General features: G+C 42.8%; 1 protein-coding gene across 4 annotated transcripts; it reads right to left on the reverse strand.

Annotated features, from left to right (window-relative positions):
- Positions 1-225: 225 nt before the first annotated feature.
- On the reverse strand, positions 226-14,023 carry LOC309342315 (protein C3orf33). Of its 4 annotated transcripts, none has more exons than XM_081862844.1 (6): positions 13,830-13,981; positions 10,000-10,059; positions 6,043-6,075; positions 3,800-3,953; positions 1,127-1,287; positions 226-555 (listed from the first exon to the last, which is right to left on the reverse strand). In XM_081862844.1, exons 1-6 carry the CDS (start codon positions 13,911-13,913, stop codon positions 289-291), a joined length of 759 nt encoding a protein of 252 aa, XP_081718970.1. In that variant the 5' UTR covers positions 13,914-13,981; the 3' UTR covers positions 226-288. The 4 variants fall into 4 exon arrangements, 3 of the variants coding, with proteins under 3 accessions (XP_081718970.1, XP_081718971.1, XP_081718972.1); XR_014156719.1 differs by lacking the exon at positions 226-555 and adding an exon at positions 5,773-5,836 and having other exon boundaries at positions 1,148-1,287; positions 13,830-14,023; XM_081862845.1 differs by lacking the exon at positions 6,043-6,075 and having other exon boundaries at positions 13,830-13,980.
- Between the last annotated feature and the right edge of the window lie 1,032 nt (positions 14,024-15,055).

Here is a 15,055-nt window from a genome sequence, read left to right on the forward strand (position 1 = left end):
ACGTAGATTTGGGTCTCTGTTTTTATACTTTTGGATAACTTACATCTGAATCAAACTAATATCTGAATACGTTATGTGCATCTATCTCCTCCAGAAACATGTTCTGTGATGTTTTCGTTTTCTTCCCCTAAGGCAGAAGCCACCAACAGAAGGCCAGGCATTAGCTGTGATATTCTGACAGGAGGAAAATACAGTGTTGCATCCTTCTCCATCGTGTGTGTGTGTGTGTGTGTGTGTGTGTGTGTGTGTGTGTGTGTGTGTTCTTCCTCCTTGACAAACCCCTCAATTTTAGAGGCGGATGCTTAGCCATGTTGCAAATTGTTTTAACTTCTGCATGTATCTGTTGTTTCTTATACGCTCTTTCAGCTTCTCAATTAACGTTTCTTCTTTCCAGATTCCTTTATTTTTCCTCACGGCTTTCAATTCAGCTTGAAGGAGCCTCTTGTGGAGTTTCCAATATATCCGGGATTCGTGAGTTAGTCCGTCAATACGGACTGTCTTGCCAAGCCCTCGTCTCAGGATTTCTTCATTTAGGCAGACACTGGAAAATCTACCCTGTTCGGAATAGACATTGATAGCGCTGTTGAGTGTCTTACACAAGAATTACAGAAAACAACAGCCACATTAAAGGTAAAGGGACCCCTGACCATTAGGTCCAGTCGTAGCCGACTCTGGGGTTGCGCGCTCATCTCGCTTTATTGGCCAAGGGAGCCAGCGTACAGCTTCCGGGTCGTGTGGCCAGCATGACTAAGCCGCTTCTGGCGAACCAGAGCAGCGCATGGAAACGCCGTTTACCTTCCCGCCAGTGTGGTACCTATTTATCTACTTGCACTTTGACGTGCTTTCGAACTGCTAGGTTGGCAGGAGCAGGGACCGAGCAATGGGAGCTCACCCCATCGCGGGGATTCGAACCACCACCCTTCTGATCGGCAAGTCCTAGGCTCTGTGGTTTAACCCACAGCGCCACCCACCTTAAAAATATTAAATATGCAGAGACTAAGGCTGCAATTCTATGCATTTTTGCTTGGCAATAAATCCCAGCGAACACAGAGGGACTTGGGTATATATGCTTAGGATTAGGTTCCATGCATGCATATCCATTCCCCCTGCCCCCATTTTTATTTACCTTACTTACTACCACAAGGCAATCAAGCGCTGAGTCCTTCCTTCCCAGAAGTTGGAACCACATCATCTGTGGGGGCTTTACCTCTTCTTTCAACCAGACCGTGCCATCTGGTGTTAGCTCCACACCAGCAAGTCTGATCAGCAATAAACCATCTGAATTCCCTAAGGATGCATGCACAATAACATTGTTTAATTACAACATTATCAGAGACACTTTGTTGGCTTAATAAATCTAAGCAGCTGGGGTTCTGATCTGCTAGGTTTACATGGAAAATTTTGCAGCTTGAGTGAATATTCTTGGTTTTACAGCTAGAACTGTGGGTTTTGGGGGCTTTTTTTTTAAGTTAACATTTGCCATAGGCTGAAAGAGCCAAAGCTACTTCAGAAATCATTTGCCTTGTAATATTTCCAAGATTCTCCATTATTATGGGATTAATGTGGACTCCCTACCAAACTTTGCCTCTAACAGAGTCAAGCAACTCATCAAAGAAAAAATTTATTTGGACTTTAAACGGAGGGACCTTCATTCACTTTTCCAGATGGCATACGCATCCTGATATCCAATATATAAAACATATTTTGGGCTGGAGCAATACTTTATTAATCTCATGCTGGGACCACTTAGAAAAGTATTTACAGCTTTGCGTTCTCAGTGCATGCCCTCTGCATATCTAATGGGAAGATTTAATAACAAAGACTTTGCATCTGTGAGTCGGGAAATGTGGAAGACATTGAACCCTATTTGTTACAGTGCCCTTTATATACATCCCCTAGAAAAAAATTCCTCGACTGCATCCTTTGCTCTCTTTCAAACCCACCTCCCCTTGAGAAAATCTCTATTTTGCTGGCTGGCAATAACATATTTATTACTGCACTGGTTGCAAAATTTGCCTTGGCTACAAGTAAGTTGAGAGCTAGGCACCAAGACAAGTATCATAAGGGGAAGTGTGAGATGTGGAGTGCTTAACTTATGCAGGTGTGATTTTTGCATTTTTGTATGTTTGCTTTGCTGCTGCTGCTGCTGTTGTTGTTGTTGTTCAGTTTTAAATCAAATATTTGTATTCTACACATTGTGACCAGTTGTGATGGCTTATAGCTTTTAGCTATAATTCATTCATATTTCCAATGATGTGGAATATAATAACCTTCCATCACCAGAGACCAACTGTACCGTACAGCTTTCTGTATCAAAAGTGGTCGGGATACAGACATGAAAAAGGAAAACATATTTTGATGTTGCTTATTTAAATGGTACAGGCTATACACCTACGCTGTGCACCTGACAGAACAACACTTGAGGAAGGAAAAATAACATAGACAACCCTTGTAAATAATCTCCTGTAAGGAGTGATAGTTAACCTTAGTCCCACAGCATGTGTTTCCAAGGTGTGCAGAAGGCTTGAGAAAATAAGAAGTATGTGCTTCGAATTTTATACCATAAGTACAAGCTGCTCAAGCTGTAATGTATGAAGTAGTCCTCGTTTAGAAAATGTTCACTCTATAGCTAGGATAGGATGGATTATACTTGAAAAATACTAGAACCTCTGTCTTTGAAGTAGGAAAACAGTCAACGGTGCAGTTATTTTCATCTTGTGACACTGTTATGGAAATACAATGTTATCTCTAAATCAAGCCATGCAGAAGTAAGAAAGGAGCACATGACATGCAGAAGTAAGAAAGGAGCACATGGTAGGTACAATAGTTCTAGAATTCCAGAATCACTACGCTTAAGAATGACTTTTAGCCCAAGGGCTTAGTTATGCTCAGCTCAGTAAGATTTTTGCTACCTTTTCCTTGAATAGTAGACCCCAAGCAAATGGCTTTTGAAATTCTCCTCAGTTGTATCTCATGTAGCATGGGGAAAAAGCAACCCTGAATTGCCTCTGAGTTAAGTGGAACAAGTTGTGCAACACTTTGGGTCCTTGCTGTTCTATGTTCACTTTGCTGGATTTCATTTCCCATGGATTTCTCAAAGAGATTAAGACAGCAATCCTAACCCCACTTCCCTGAGAGCATGTCTCACTGAATTAAATACGTAGCTAGGATTGCAGTTAAAGTACTCAAATTCTTTTGCAATGTCTAAGCACACACTGTACAGTGGTACCTCGGGTTACATACGCTTCAGGTTACATACACTTCAGGTTACAGACTCCACTAACCCAGAAATATTACCTCAGGTTAAGAACTTTGCTTCAGGATGAGAACAGAATTTGTGATCTGGTGGCGCGGCGGCAGCTGGAAGCCCCATTAGCTAAAGTGGTGCTTCAGGTTAAGAACAGTTTCAGGTTAAGAACGGACCTCCGGAACGAATTAAGTACTTAACCCAAGGTACCACTGTATTTGCTTTGCGTATGCATTTTCTGGGGATTCCACTCAATGATACCAGGCAGATTGGGATATTATTAAGTATCAAAACCAAAAAGGACTCTTGTGGCATAAGCTTTCCTGGGATACAGTCCATTTCATAAAATGCACAAAGTGTTATTCTGAGTTTGTACATACATACCTACATGATTGGGGCGGTGGAATTGTGTGGAAGGGTGAGGTCAGGACGAAATGAGCGGAAAGGTACAGACTGTGACAATCATGCTATTAACAGTATCAAGTTTGCAGATAGTTAAATAATGTTTAACTTGGCCACTATGGGCTCATGCATGTCTTTCATCCTACTTACATCTTCTCTGCAAAGATGAAATGATTGGAAGGGTAATGGGAACATGTTCAATTTCCAATCCTCGTTCACTTATTCGGTGCAACCGTCCCCGCAGCTTAACGTTCTTCTCTATAAATTCCACTGGTATTTCCATAGCAGTTGTGAATTTGGTTGTCTTTTCATGAAAAAAGGAAAGAGACAGGGAAGGGGGAATAAAAAAATGAAGAACTTGTAACGTTCGGATAGATCTCTGTAATCATTTAATTCACATAACAAGATACCAGCAAATGTTTCCAAGCTATAACCCATTACAGGTATCACTCAATGGCAAGTTGTCATTTTATAAACCTATTCTATGAAGCAGTTTAAGACTCTGTGATCCACATATCACAACTCACCTTCAAGCCCGACATAGAATGGGCTATACATTGAAACAACTGATGAAAATCAGGCCTTACGAGAAAATATATGTGTATATCCTCTCCCCTTCTTCTTCTTCTTTTTACTTAAGAGCTGTTTCACACATTATGGGCTGCCGATGAGTGCACATTCAACAAAGGAGAGCAACCTCTCACAGTTCCCTTATTATCTGTGTGAGACATGGCCATTTTACCATTTTAAAGTATATTCCTGGGACATTTCAAAATTTAACGTATAATGTTGCCCTATAGACGTCCTACTAGCAACTTCGGCACATTTCCCTCTCTAAACAATGGGATCAAGTCCTCAGCCTCAACTCATCTCAGAAGGAAAAGGAGCCAGGTTTTGGGGGGTGGGGAGGGGAAGAGAAGTGTGAAGGGTGGATGCCCACCTCTGAAAAAGCAGTACAGATGTAGGAGAAGCTGGTAAATGAAGCAGGGCCCAGCAGAGTAACTAGAGTTTACCACCAGAATGGTCTTTTGCTATGTTGCTCATATCACATCTGGCGTCTATTACTGAGGAGGTCAAGCCACCAGGAATTAATTTATTACCCAATCCTTCTCTCCTGTTGTCCTGCAAGGTCTCTTCACAGCAACAGAAGACCTTGCAAACAACATCCGAAGGTTCTGTAAATAAACATAATGAAACAAGTCTGCTGATTGCACTTAGTCTGGCTTTCCAAAAGCAACTGACATGACATATTCCTACATGGAAAATACTCTAGTGAAGCCATGTTTGGCCACAGAAACTGCACAGCGCTGACTAATTTAAAATAAAAAACATAGCAAGACCTGCTCACACACTGAAGCCGACTCCTAGGCTACATCTCAGCTAGACAAGTTGCATATAAAAACAAAGGGATGCGAGTGGCACTGTGGTCTAAACCGCTGAACCTCTTGGGCCTGCTGATCGGAAGGTCAGCGGTTTGAATCCCCACAACGGAGTGAGCTCCCATTGCTCTGTCCTAGCTTCTGCCAACCTAGCAGTTCAAAAGCACGTCAAAGTTCAAGTAGATAAATAGGTACCACTGCGGAGGGATGGTAAACGACGTTTCCCCGTGCAATCTGTTTTCTGTCACAGTGTTCTGTTGCACCAGAAGCGGTTCAGTCATGCTGGCTACAGGACCTGGAAAGCTGTCTGTGGACAAAGGCTGGCTCCCTTGGCCTGAAGCGAGATGAGCGCAGCAACCCCAAAGTCAAATTTGAATGGACTTAACCGTCCAGGGGTCCTTTACATTTACCTTTTACCTTTTAAAAACAATGTAAAAGCCCACCCTCGGGCTTGCAAGACACAAGATGAAATTCAAAGCAAGGGCAGAGGTGGGGAACGGTAAAGGTGGAAGACTGATTTGGAGAAAGATGGTGAGCAGCCAAGTTTTGAAGGAGGTGTTTAAATGCAACAACAGGAGCCAGATGGATGGCAGGAGACAAAGCGTTCCAATGGCAAAGAGGGAGGATAGTCAATGAAGTGGTAATGTGTCTCTCACATTGCCATTATCTGCTCTTTTACTCCCTGCCAACCTACTACTCATGGTACTGCTGCTACTATTAATATTGCTACTGCTTCACACATACCACTTTTCTGCACTGGCCCTCGCACACAGCCACTCACTATATCACCAGCCTGAGATGACAGCTCCTGAAAAGAAGAAATCAGGGGCCTGTCAATTTGGTCTTCAGAAATCCCAGTGGGCACATTGAGACATCTGAATCTTGATTGCTTATGGGCCCGTCACTAATTGAACACATGAAACCAACTGCATACACGAGCGCACACACACACACACACACAGGTATCCCGTTCTCCATCTGGGAAGGAGAGGGTGTACCAACAGTATAAGATACCTTTTCTAAAGCAATGTATCTCATCAGATAGTTCTGCGAATAAAACAAAAATCATGTGGAGCAGATTTTTTTTAAAAAAAAATACACAGTGATGCTACTGTCCATCTCATCTGTAAATTATGAACCCACATTTGAACAGTATAGGTTTCCACACTGTCAAGAAAATGATTCATATACTCATAGGAGGAGATCGACATAGAGCGCAAAGTGGAAAACTGCCCAGGAAAGTCAATATTTATTTGCCATGTGCCGGAAGACCCATACAGGTACTGACAAAGGAAGTCAAACATAATTTAAGAGAAACATCCTGGGTGATTTGGGGAGACAGAAACAACGCAACATAAAATAGCAATGGAAAGTTAATAGAACACGTATAAAAGCAGCTGTTTTTACACAGAAGATAGTCCTGTACAAAGTAGCTAATATCCTAGTGATTTACATCCTTAAAGAAGTAAAGCTTGATTTGGGCCATCAAGCAATTGTTACAATGCAGCCTTCCACGTCAGTTTTTCTCATTTGCTTGCTTAACAAATAAGGATTTGGCTGGGAAATAGCCAAATATGTTTTGTCTGTGAAATACGTGACTAGCCTGGGACACAAACAGAGCCTTGAAACACTAATGCCCAACTGGTCTATTGCGTTTCAAGGAAACACATGAGGCTGTTTTCCAGCCAATCTCTTACAAAGCTTTGTAAGGGGAAAGTAATGCGTGAAAAAGCTGTCCCAAATTATGTGAAAAAACGAGAAATGTCTCCTAGATATTCCAGTTGAAATCTGATTATTTTATAATAATCTTTATTGCGGTCCAACAACCCATAACATGGATTCAGAATAAAATACAAATTCATACAGACAAACCCCCAGGGAAGGGAGACCGAAGCGTTATTTGTTTAGTCATGGGTATGTTGATCTTTGATTCGTATGACTACTGAAAGAAACTTTGCTACGGCCACTGTGATATCATTGGACTTGTCATCCAGAAGATATTTGATATGGTAGGCTTCAGATTGACCCGGCCGATTTGCCAATAGTGGTTTAATCAATAGTTCCCTAGCTTGATCATATTGTCCGCAATGCAATAAAATATGCCTCATGCAGTCAACAGATCCTATCTTGATAAGAGATACCTCTCAGTCCGCCGTTTAACACTTCTGATGGGAATACATTTAATCTGGCTTTGGTGAAAAGATGCTGATATGTTGGTACAGACAAATTTCTAAGATATGCAGGTGTCTGGAACTCGAACCCGTAGTCAATTCCTGCTGCTAATGGGCCACAGATAACATGAGATTGAGATCGGAGATCACTATGTGATATCTCCCAGAGCCTTTGCCTCAGAGATTCCAGGGCAGTATTAAAGCCCAGATGGTACAGGAGAGAAGGTGGAATACCAATCGAAGTAGCTTTTCTAACCATAATTTTCATCCATGAGCTGGTAAACTCATTGTTTAGGTATGGAAGTAACCCCTTCCCTAGGCCAAAGACTGAGATCTTGAGCCAGTATCTCAGGGCAGCCCACCATGCTTTAGTTGACATTCACCTGTTTCTGAAAATAGTATTGCATTTGGAACACAATTTGGAACTTGTAGGAGGGACCGGAGAAACTTTGCATGGAAGCCATCGAACCTGGAGAATGAGCCATTGAACCAGACATTTGAGGCATAGAGGAGTTGAGAGACAGATGTTGCATTAAATACCTTAATGGCTGATGGAACATAATGGCCTCTCCTTTTATAAAAGAATAGTATAGCCAGTTTGCTTACCTCTGCCTTTTGATAGGCGGTTTACCAATGATGTTTCCAGGACTTGGAATGATGAAATAGAAGCCCTAGGTACTGGAAGAATTTGGTCTGCTCTAGTTTGTGACCGTCCAGTACCTATTTACTCGGGGACAATCTCTTCTCAAACACCAGGACTTTTGATTTTTCATAATTGATGGATAACCCATTACCAGAGCAGTAGTCTGAGAATTTCCTTAGTTGGTAGTTCAGGCCAGGTCTGGGTTGGGAGAGAATGGCTGCGTCATCCGCATACAACAAGAAAGGGGTCTTTCTCATCCCTATTTTTGGAAGATGGCCATCAGGGTCCATTAAGCTTGCCTCTAAGTCATTCAGAAACAAACTGACCAAAGTAGGGGCCAAAATGTATCCCTGTCTCACTCCCCTGGCCATCTCAATACAGTCTGAGAGCTGGCCCTGCAACCCACACCTAACCTGCAAATTGCTTCCACAGTACAGGGCTTTTAATAAGATATAGGAGACGTTTATCCTTCAGTACTAGATGTAATTTGGACCATAGTTGGAATCTGGGGATGGAGTCAAAGGCAGATTTCAGGTCCATAAAGGCCACAAAGAGTTTTCCCTGTAGAGTTCTGGTGTACTTCTCGGCTAGGAGGGACAGCATTAGACAGTGGTCTGATGTTGAGTGGTTTTCATGGAAAGCTGCCTGAGTTTCAGATAGGATATTATAGTCATTTAGAAAAGTTGTCAGTTTGTTTCAGAGAAAGCGGGCATACAGCTTTCCTATAGTTGAAAGCAGACTGATTGGCTTATAATTAGAAGGCATGTTTGGCTGGCCTCTCTTAAAGATTGGGACTACTATTGCATGCTTCCAGCTAGACGGTACTTTGCCCGAGTTATTTACTATCGTAAAAAGTGCCACCAGAAGTGGAGCCCACCAGTGCTGATTTGATATGATCAATTCAGCTGAGATAAAGTCATTTCCCAGGGCCTTACCACTCTTCAGGTTCCCAATTAATGTATAGACTTCTTCCACTGTAACCGGACTCCATTGCAGGAGCAGTGACAGTTCTGCCGAATCTTCATCATAAAAACTGGCGGGGAGATTTGAATTTTCCGTGAATATATTTCTAAAATGGTTCTCCCATACCTGAGCTGGAATGGCACAGATGGGGCTGGGGAGCTATTGCTCAGGAAGCCAGAGACCAGTTTCCAGAAGGGTTTTGTTTCATTGTTTAGCAAGGCATTCAGTTAGAGAGACCAGGAGTTTTGTTCAGACTGCCTTTTTTTTTTTTTTTTTTGAAGCCAAAATACTCTTTTCTAATTTTGAAATAGGTTCGGAGTAAATAGTTTAGGCCAGCGTTTCTATAGAGCTACAAATGAGAGCAGGGTGGAGATCAAAGGTGGCGAACTACCCCAGGAAGAGCACAACGTATTTCTCGCCCCCTCCTCTAACAAAAAATAATTCCTAGCTGAAGGCAAACTGATATTTCATGCCTGTATTTATATATTCTAGGCCGTTTTTATTAACTGAGAAACTGGAGCAGCTGGATGTCGTCTTTTCGCAACAAACTGAACAGCCAAAATGTGGTGCACCGTTAAGTATAATTAAATATGTTAAATGAGATCCCCTAAGTCTTGTTTCTAAGAACAAGTGATGATGGACTTTGACAGAGGAGGGGCCATGAGTGACAAGCCCGTTCCATGCATCAGCCAATCTTACCTAGTTGGCAATTACAACACTCCCTGAAGGATCTCAATGATTATGTGGATTGATATATGGAGAGATGCTGCTTAAGATATGATGGTCCCCAGGCATTTAACCCCTTTAAAGTCCTAAGAGTGAAAAATCAACAAAGCTTGACAGTTCTGGGAAAGACTCTTAAGTCCTCTTCATTTCAATTGGCCCTGAGTAGATAAAACCACCATTTTAACAGGGAGTAATTTATTTTATATTCATTCTAGTTAGAAAACCGACTGCAGTGAATCTGCTTGTGTTTTCAAATTTCAGCTTACTCTAGGGATCAAGCAGGCTAGAGATCTAAATATTCTGCTAAAAGTACACTTCAGATTGAAAAGGCTCAATTACAATAATAGACTTTGGCTAAAAATTACAGATAAGCAAGCAATTACTGCTCATTATTGAACTTGTGCTATGTGTAGCACCTAACCGCTTCAGGCAACTCATAAACGTTATTAAATTCAATACATAACTTACCAATTTTACACTCTTTGCAAGTAAAATTACTCCAGCTATCGCCATTCCAGTGCTGATGTTCTGCAGAAAACAACATAATAAATTATTTCATAAAATGTTTAAGTCTCCACTGCATGTCTTTCATTTAACTGAAGCCAGAGCATGCTACCATTATAAAGAGGAAAGCAAAAAATACATATCTGAGAGCAGCCACAGTTATGTGTCAGAAAGGTTTTCTGACTTAGGTTTCGGTTAATCTAAACAACAACAACAACAACGTGTACAAAGAGATCTCAGATTTAGTTTTCTCTAAGCAAGTTTCTCTAAGTATACCTGAAGGAGCGTCTCCACCCCCATCGTTCAGCCCGGACACTGAGATCCAGCGCCGAGGGCCTTCTGGCGGTTCCCTCATTGCGAGAAGTGAGGCTACAGGGAACCAGACAGAGGGCCTTCTCGGTAGTGGCGCCCGCCCTGTGGAACGCCCTCCCATCAGATGTCAAAGAGATAAAGAATTACCTGACATTCAGAAGACATCTTAAGGCAGCCCTGTTCAGGGAAGTTTTTAATATGTAATGCTGTACTGTTTTTAACACTGATTGGGAGCCGCCCAGAGTGGCTGGGGAAACTCAGCCAGATGGGCGGGGTATAAATAATAAATTATTATTATTATTATTATTATTATTATTATTATTATTATTATAAGAAAAAGTTAAATAAATAAAAGTAAAGTAAATGATATAAAATTTATAATTATTTTTGGGCATCTGCTGAATTCATTATCTAGCAGCAGAATCTTAACTGGGCCTATTCAGAAGTAAGTCTTATTTAATTCCACATGGCTTACTCCTGGGATTGTATCCCCTCTCCATAAAATTTATATACGACTTGGCAGTAAAAAGCAAACAAACCTCAAAGCGACTTTAGAGTAGAGCTTACTTTGGAGTAAATATGCATGGGATTGTGCTAAAATGCAAGTAACGGCAACCCCAAACCTCATGAAAATAACCAGGACTTCTAAAATGGAAGGGACTCCAAAGGTCATCTAGTTTAACCCCGGCAATTCAGGAATCACAGCTAAAGAATGCCTGGCAGATGGCCACTCAACCTCTGCTTAAAAACCTCCAATGAACGAGAGTCCACCACCTTCCAAGGAAATCCATTTCACTCTCAAAACAGTTCCGATCATCAGAAATTCCTTCCTAACATTTACCGTAGTTGGAATCTTTTTTCTTGTAATTTGAATCCATTGGTTCGAATCCTGTCCTCTGGAACAGCAGAAAACAAGTTTGCTCCCTCTTCTATGTGATGACCATTCAGATACTTGAAGATGGCTATCATATCATCGCTAAGCATACCCAATTTCAACCCTGACAGAACTCTGTGGCGCCCCACTTCTCACTTGTTCCCAGGATGGCAAGGAACCACTACTGAAACATCTTTGGGTAAATATGCTTTGAGTAAATATGCTTTGGAACGTATCTTGAACACGGCCATCATAGCATTGTGCACACTAAACTACAGATGATTGACATATCAAATTTGCTCAGAGATGTTGCCATTCTGAAACTGTTGCCCATCACAAATGAGCCAATCTTAGAATATATGACATATTGAAAATCTATTTTGTTGATTTTTGTTTACTGGTTTTGACCCAGGTTCCGCAGGTAGCCCAGTAGAACCCAGAGGTCTCTCATCTGACTCCCAGAATGGCCTCTGGTAACAAGGAACACACACACTCTCTCTCATTATTTTGAACCTCAACCACTTTCACTTCCAACTTTCTCTCTCTCCAGAGTATGAATAGCAACAGATACTCTTCCACACCTCCTCTCCTTATGCAGCCAGCTTCATATGGGTCTATGCAAGCCTTTGCTGCTGTTCATGCCTTGCCCAAATCTCTGCTAGTGAAAGTGAGTCTATGCAGGAAGAGCGGCAACTCAGTGAAATGAAAATTTTATTTATGGCCTGTGGTAAATTTTCATATGAGTATTCTGGGAAGCATGGATAGTAGCAAGCTTCCAACTTTTTAATTTTATTTTTAACACACCTTTATGCTCAGGCTTTTCCTGATCATTAATGCTAGATCTACTGCCCTAGATTTCTTGATCTCCTGATAATTTGCATACTTGCATGCTTCAATCCATTCTAAACACGCCTGCTAGGGAGCAAGCCTCATAAACCGAATTCCTTCTGTGCAATTAGTCTGAGAATTCAGAAGTAGCTACAGTGGTACCTCGGGTTAAGAACTTACCGGTACTTTGCTCTGGAGGTCCCTTCTTAACCTGAAACTGTTCTTAACCTGAGGTACCACTTTAGCTAATGGGACCTCCTGCTGCACGCGATTTCTGTTCTCATCCTGAAGTAAAGTTCTTAACCCAAGGTGCTATTTCTGGGGTTAGCGGAGTCTGTAACCTGAAGCATCTGTAACCTGAAGCATCTGTAACCGGAGGTACCACTGTATTGCTTTTGTTTCAACCAAGCAAAATATCTCTTTACTGCAATGGCTTTTAGAACTTCAGCCTTGAAGCTGAAAACATTTTTCAAAAAGGTTGTGATATATGTGCTGGCATAAACCTTAAAATGTGTTTTGTCTGAGGTAAAAAGACAACGTATGGAAGACGTTGCACCCCTGAAGAATTTCCCTCTTGAGACCCCTTGATTCCAGCTGATGTGGTGTAAACCTCCAGTTTAGACAATTAATCAATTAAAAATATTTTGAACAGTTAAAAAGTTGCCTTAATTAATTGAACAGCTTATTTTTAAAAAATTAAACCAAATAAAGCCTAAATCTCCTGTGGTCTTTTAAAAGTGTAATTGCAGCCACGGAGAAGGTCTTTTAAAAGTGTAAATGCAAGCACAATTTAGATCAGGGCTACAGACCTGGTAGGGACGCGTGTGGCGCTGTAGTCTAAACCACTGACTCTAGGGCAGGCTTCCTCAAACTTGGCCCTCCAGATGTTTTGAGACTACATTTCCCATCATCCCTCACCACTGGTCCTGCTAGCTAGGGATCATGGGAGATGTAGGCCAAAAACATCTGGAGGGCTGAGTTTGAGGAAGCCTGGTCTAGGGCTTACCGATCGGAAGGTCAGCAGGCACGTCAAAGTGCAAGTAGATAAATAGGTACCACTCTGGCGGGAAGGTAAACGCATTCGCAACTGGACTTAACTGTCAGGGATCCTTAACCTCTTTTACAGACCTGGTGGCTGTGGCATTAAGTCTTTTATCCAGAACTGTTTCCCAAGTCTGCATCACCCCTGTTCCCCAACTCCTCTTTGCCCCACATGACAAAACACACTTTATACTTTGAAGGAAGGAGAACACCTTTACAAGTTAGTAGTTCCTAACGTCTTTGGACTGCAGAGGAACATCGTTTGACTCCACGAAATCAAACCCTTCCCTCACAAGGAGGACCAAACGCATCCCCTGTTTTCCCCTCCGCCAGTGAAGCAAATCGTGCATGTGAGTAAAGGCGGAACCAAAATAGGCCAAAGAGGGGACTCCCATGTTCCTCCCTCCATCCGCACCCGGGTCCCTGTTATAGCCTGGCGCAGCAGAGCTACAAACCAGAACCTGTTCCCGTGCCTCCAGGGCACGCAACCAAAAAGGGAAAGAGCGCCTCTGAGCATATGCTTAGTGCCCATCCCCAACGATGGTGCGCGGCCACGACATCTTTGGAGAAGCAGCAGGGATCCCGGGCTGCAGAGATTCAACATGCCCATTTACTGTCTTGGTCGTCGCCGTTCTGACCTCTTTTCGTTTCAGCCTATCCCCAAAGACCTAAGCGCGAAGGCAGGCAAGCGCGCCTTGCCGAGGCGCCAGCCGGCTCCCTCCCTCGCCACTGCTCCTACCCGGACGAGGGTGAGGTGCTCGTCCGCCCATGCCGAGAGGCGAGAGACGTAATTCGCCGGCTCCCCGCCTCGTTGCCCTGCCATGGCTGACCAGGCGCCGCCACTGCCTGCGCCTTCCTTTCCTCAGGCTTCCGCGCGCACCGGGGCGCAGCGCCGCTTGCCGGACATTTGCAGGAGTCGCGCCTTCATTGCTGCTGCTGCTGCAATAAAAATGCACCAAGAGATTCAGTCGACGCCGGTGTTCTTCCTTCCTTCTCCTAGCTTCCCCTTCGTGGTTTGCCGTAAACTGTTTACAGCGCAGTTCTAACTAGGGTTGCCGCCTTTGTTCTGGCAAATATAGTGGGAGGGGGGAGCAATTTTTATTTTTGTATCTGGTGCTAAAGTGTTGTTGTTTTTATTATGTATTTTGTGGTTTTATATCTTGGTTTTATTCTGTAAACTGCCCTGAGACCCCTGTGTATAGGGCGGTATATAAATTCAAATAATAATAATAATAATAATAATAATAATAATAATAATAATAAAGCGACTTCAAAGCAACCCATTACCAATCTGTTGCAGCCTATTGTCAACACACGCATGGATTTGTAACACGTGTCTGAGCTTGGCTACCCAGAACTTAAATATGACCTTTCACACCACGGGCGTGGGGGGGCAGTTTCCCTCCCCTAAATCAAGAGATATCAATAAAAATACTAAACTGAGGTCCTGCACCCCCTAACAAAAATCCTGGCTAAGCCCGTGTTTCACACGCCCTTCCAAACACATGCATTTAAGAGAGGATCCTTTGGCAGAAACCTGCAATACAAAACTGTATCAATACAGGACGTAGCATTTTGCATTGGAATATGGGACAACACAGGAGAGGCGGGCAACCCTAGCTAACCATGTCTTCTCAGAACTACTGAATTTTCCTGGTTGCTCCCAGGTAAGCCAGCTACAGCCCTATACACCTATTTGACAGAAGAGGGAAGGGCAATGGCACTTCACAGAACTTATTTCTTGGGGAGGCATGGTTAGGGTTAATGGGGGGTGCTTAGGTGTTTGCAGGCATCAGTGATGTATCAGTTGCAAAACTTAACAGACTCTCGGTTTGAAGCAGGCGCACACAATGCAACGCAACCCCTGCAGCCGCGCAAAGAAAGCACGCGGCTCTTCACTTCCGGCCTCCAAAAAGCCGCTCTACCCTTCACGGATCTTTTTCCGCCTCTCTGCCCTGCCCTTCC

The sequence above is a fragment of the Podarcis erhardii genome, assembly GCF_964252035.2.
Source record: "Podarcis erhardii genome assembly, chromosome: 5".
Taxonomy (NCBI): domain Eukaryota; kingdom Metazoa; phylum Chordata; class Lepidosauria; order Squamata; family Lacertidae; genus Podarcis; species Podarcis erhardii.

Excerpts from the sequence above, each read along its gene's own strand:
- LOC309342315 (XM_081862844.1), bottom strand. The coding sequence starts at position 13,913 with ATGGCAGGGCAACGAGGCGGGGAGCCGGCGAATTACGTCTCTCGCCTC. Across the intron at positions 10,060-13,829 it reads AGCACCTCACCCTCGTCCGG|AACATCAGCACTGGAATGGC; the intron begins GTAGGAGCAGTG and ends TGTTTTCTGCAG. Across the intron at positions 556-1,126 it reads GCCTTGTGGTAGTAAGTAAG|GGTAGATTTTCCAGTGTCTG; the intron begins GTAAATAAAAAT and ends TATTCCGAACAG.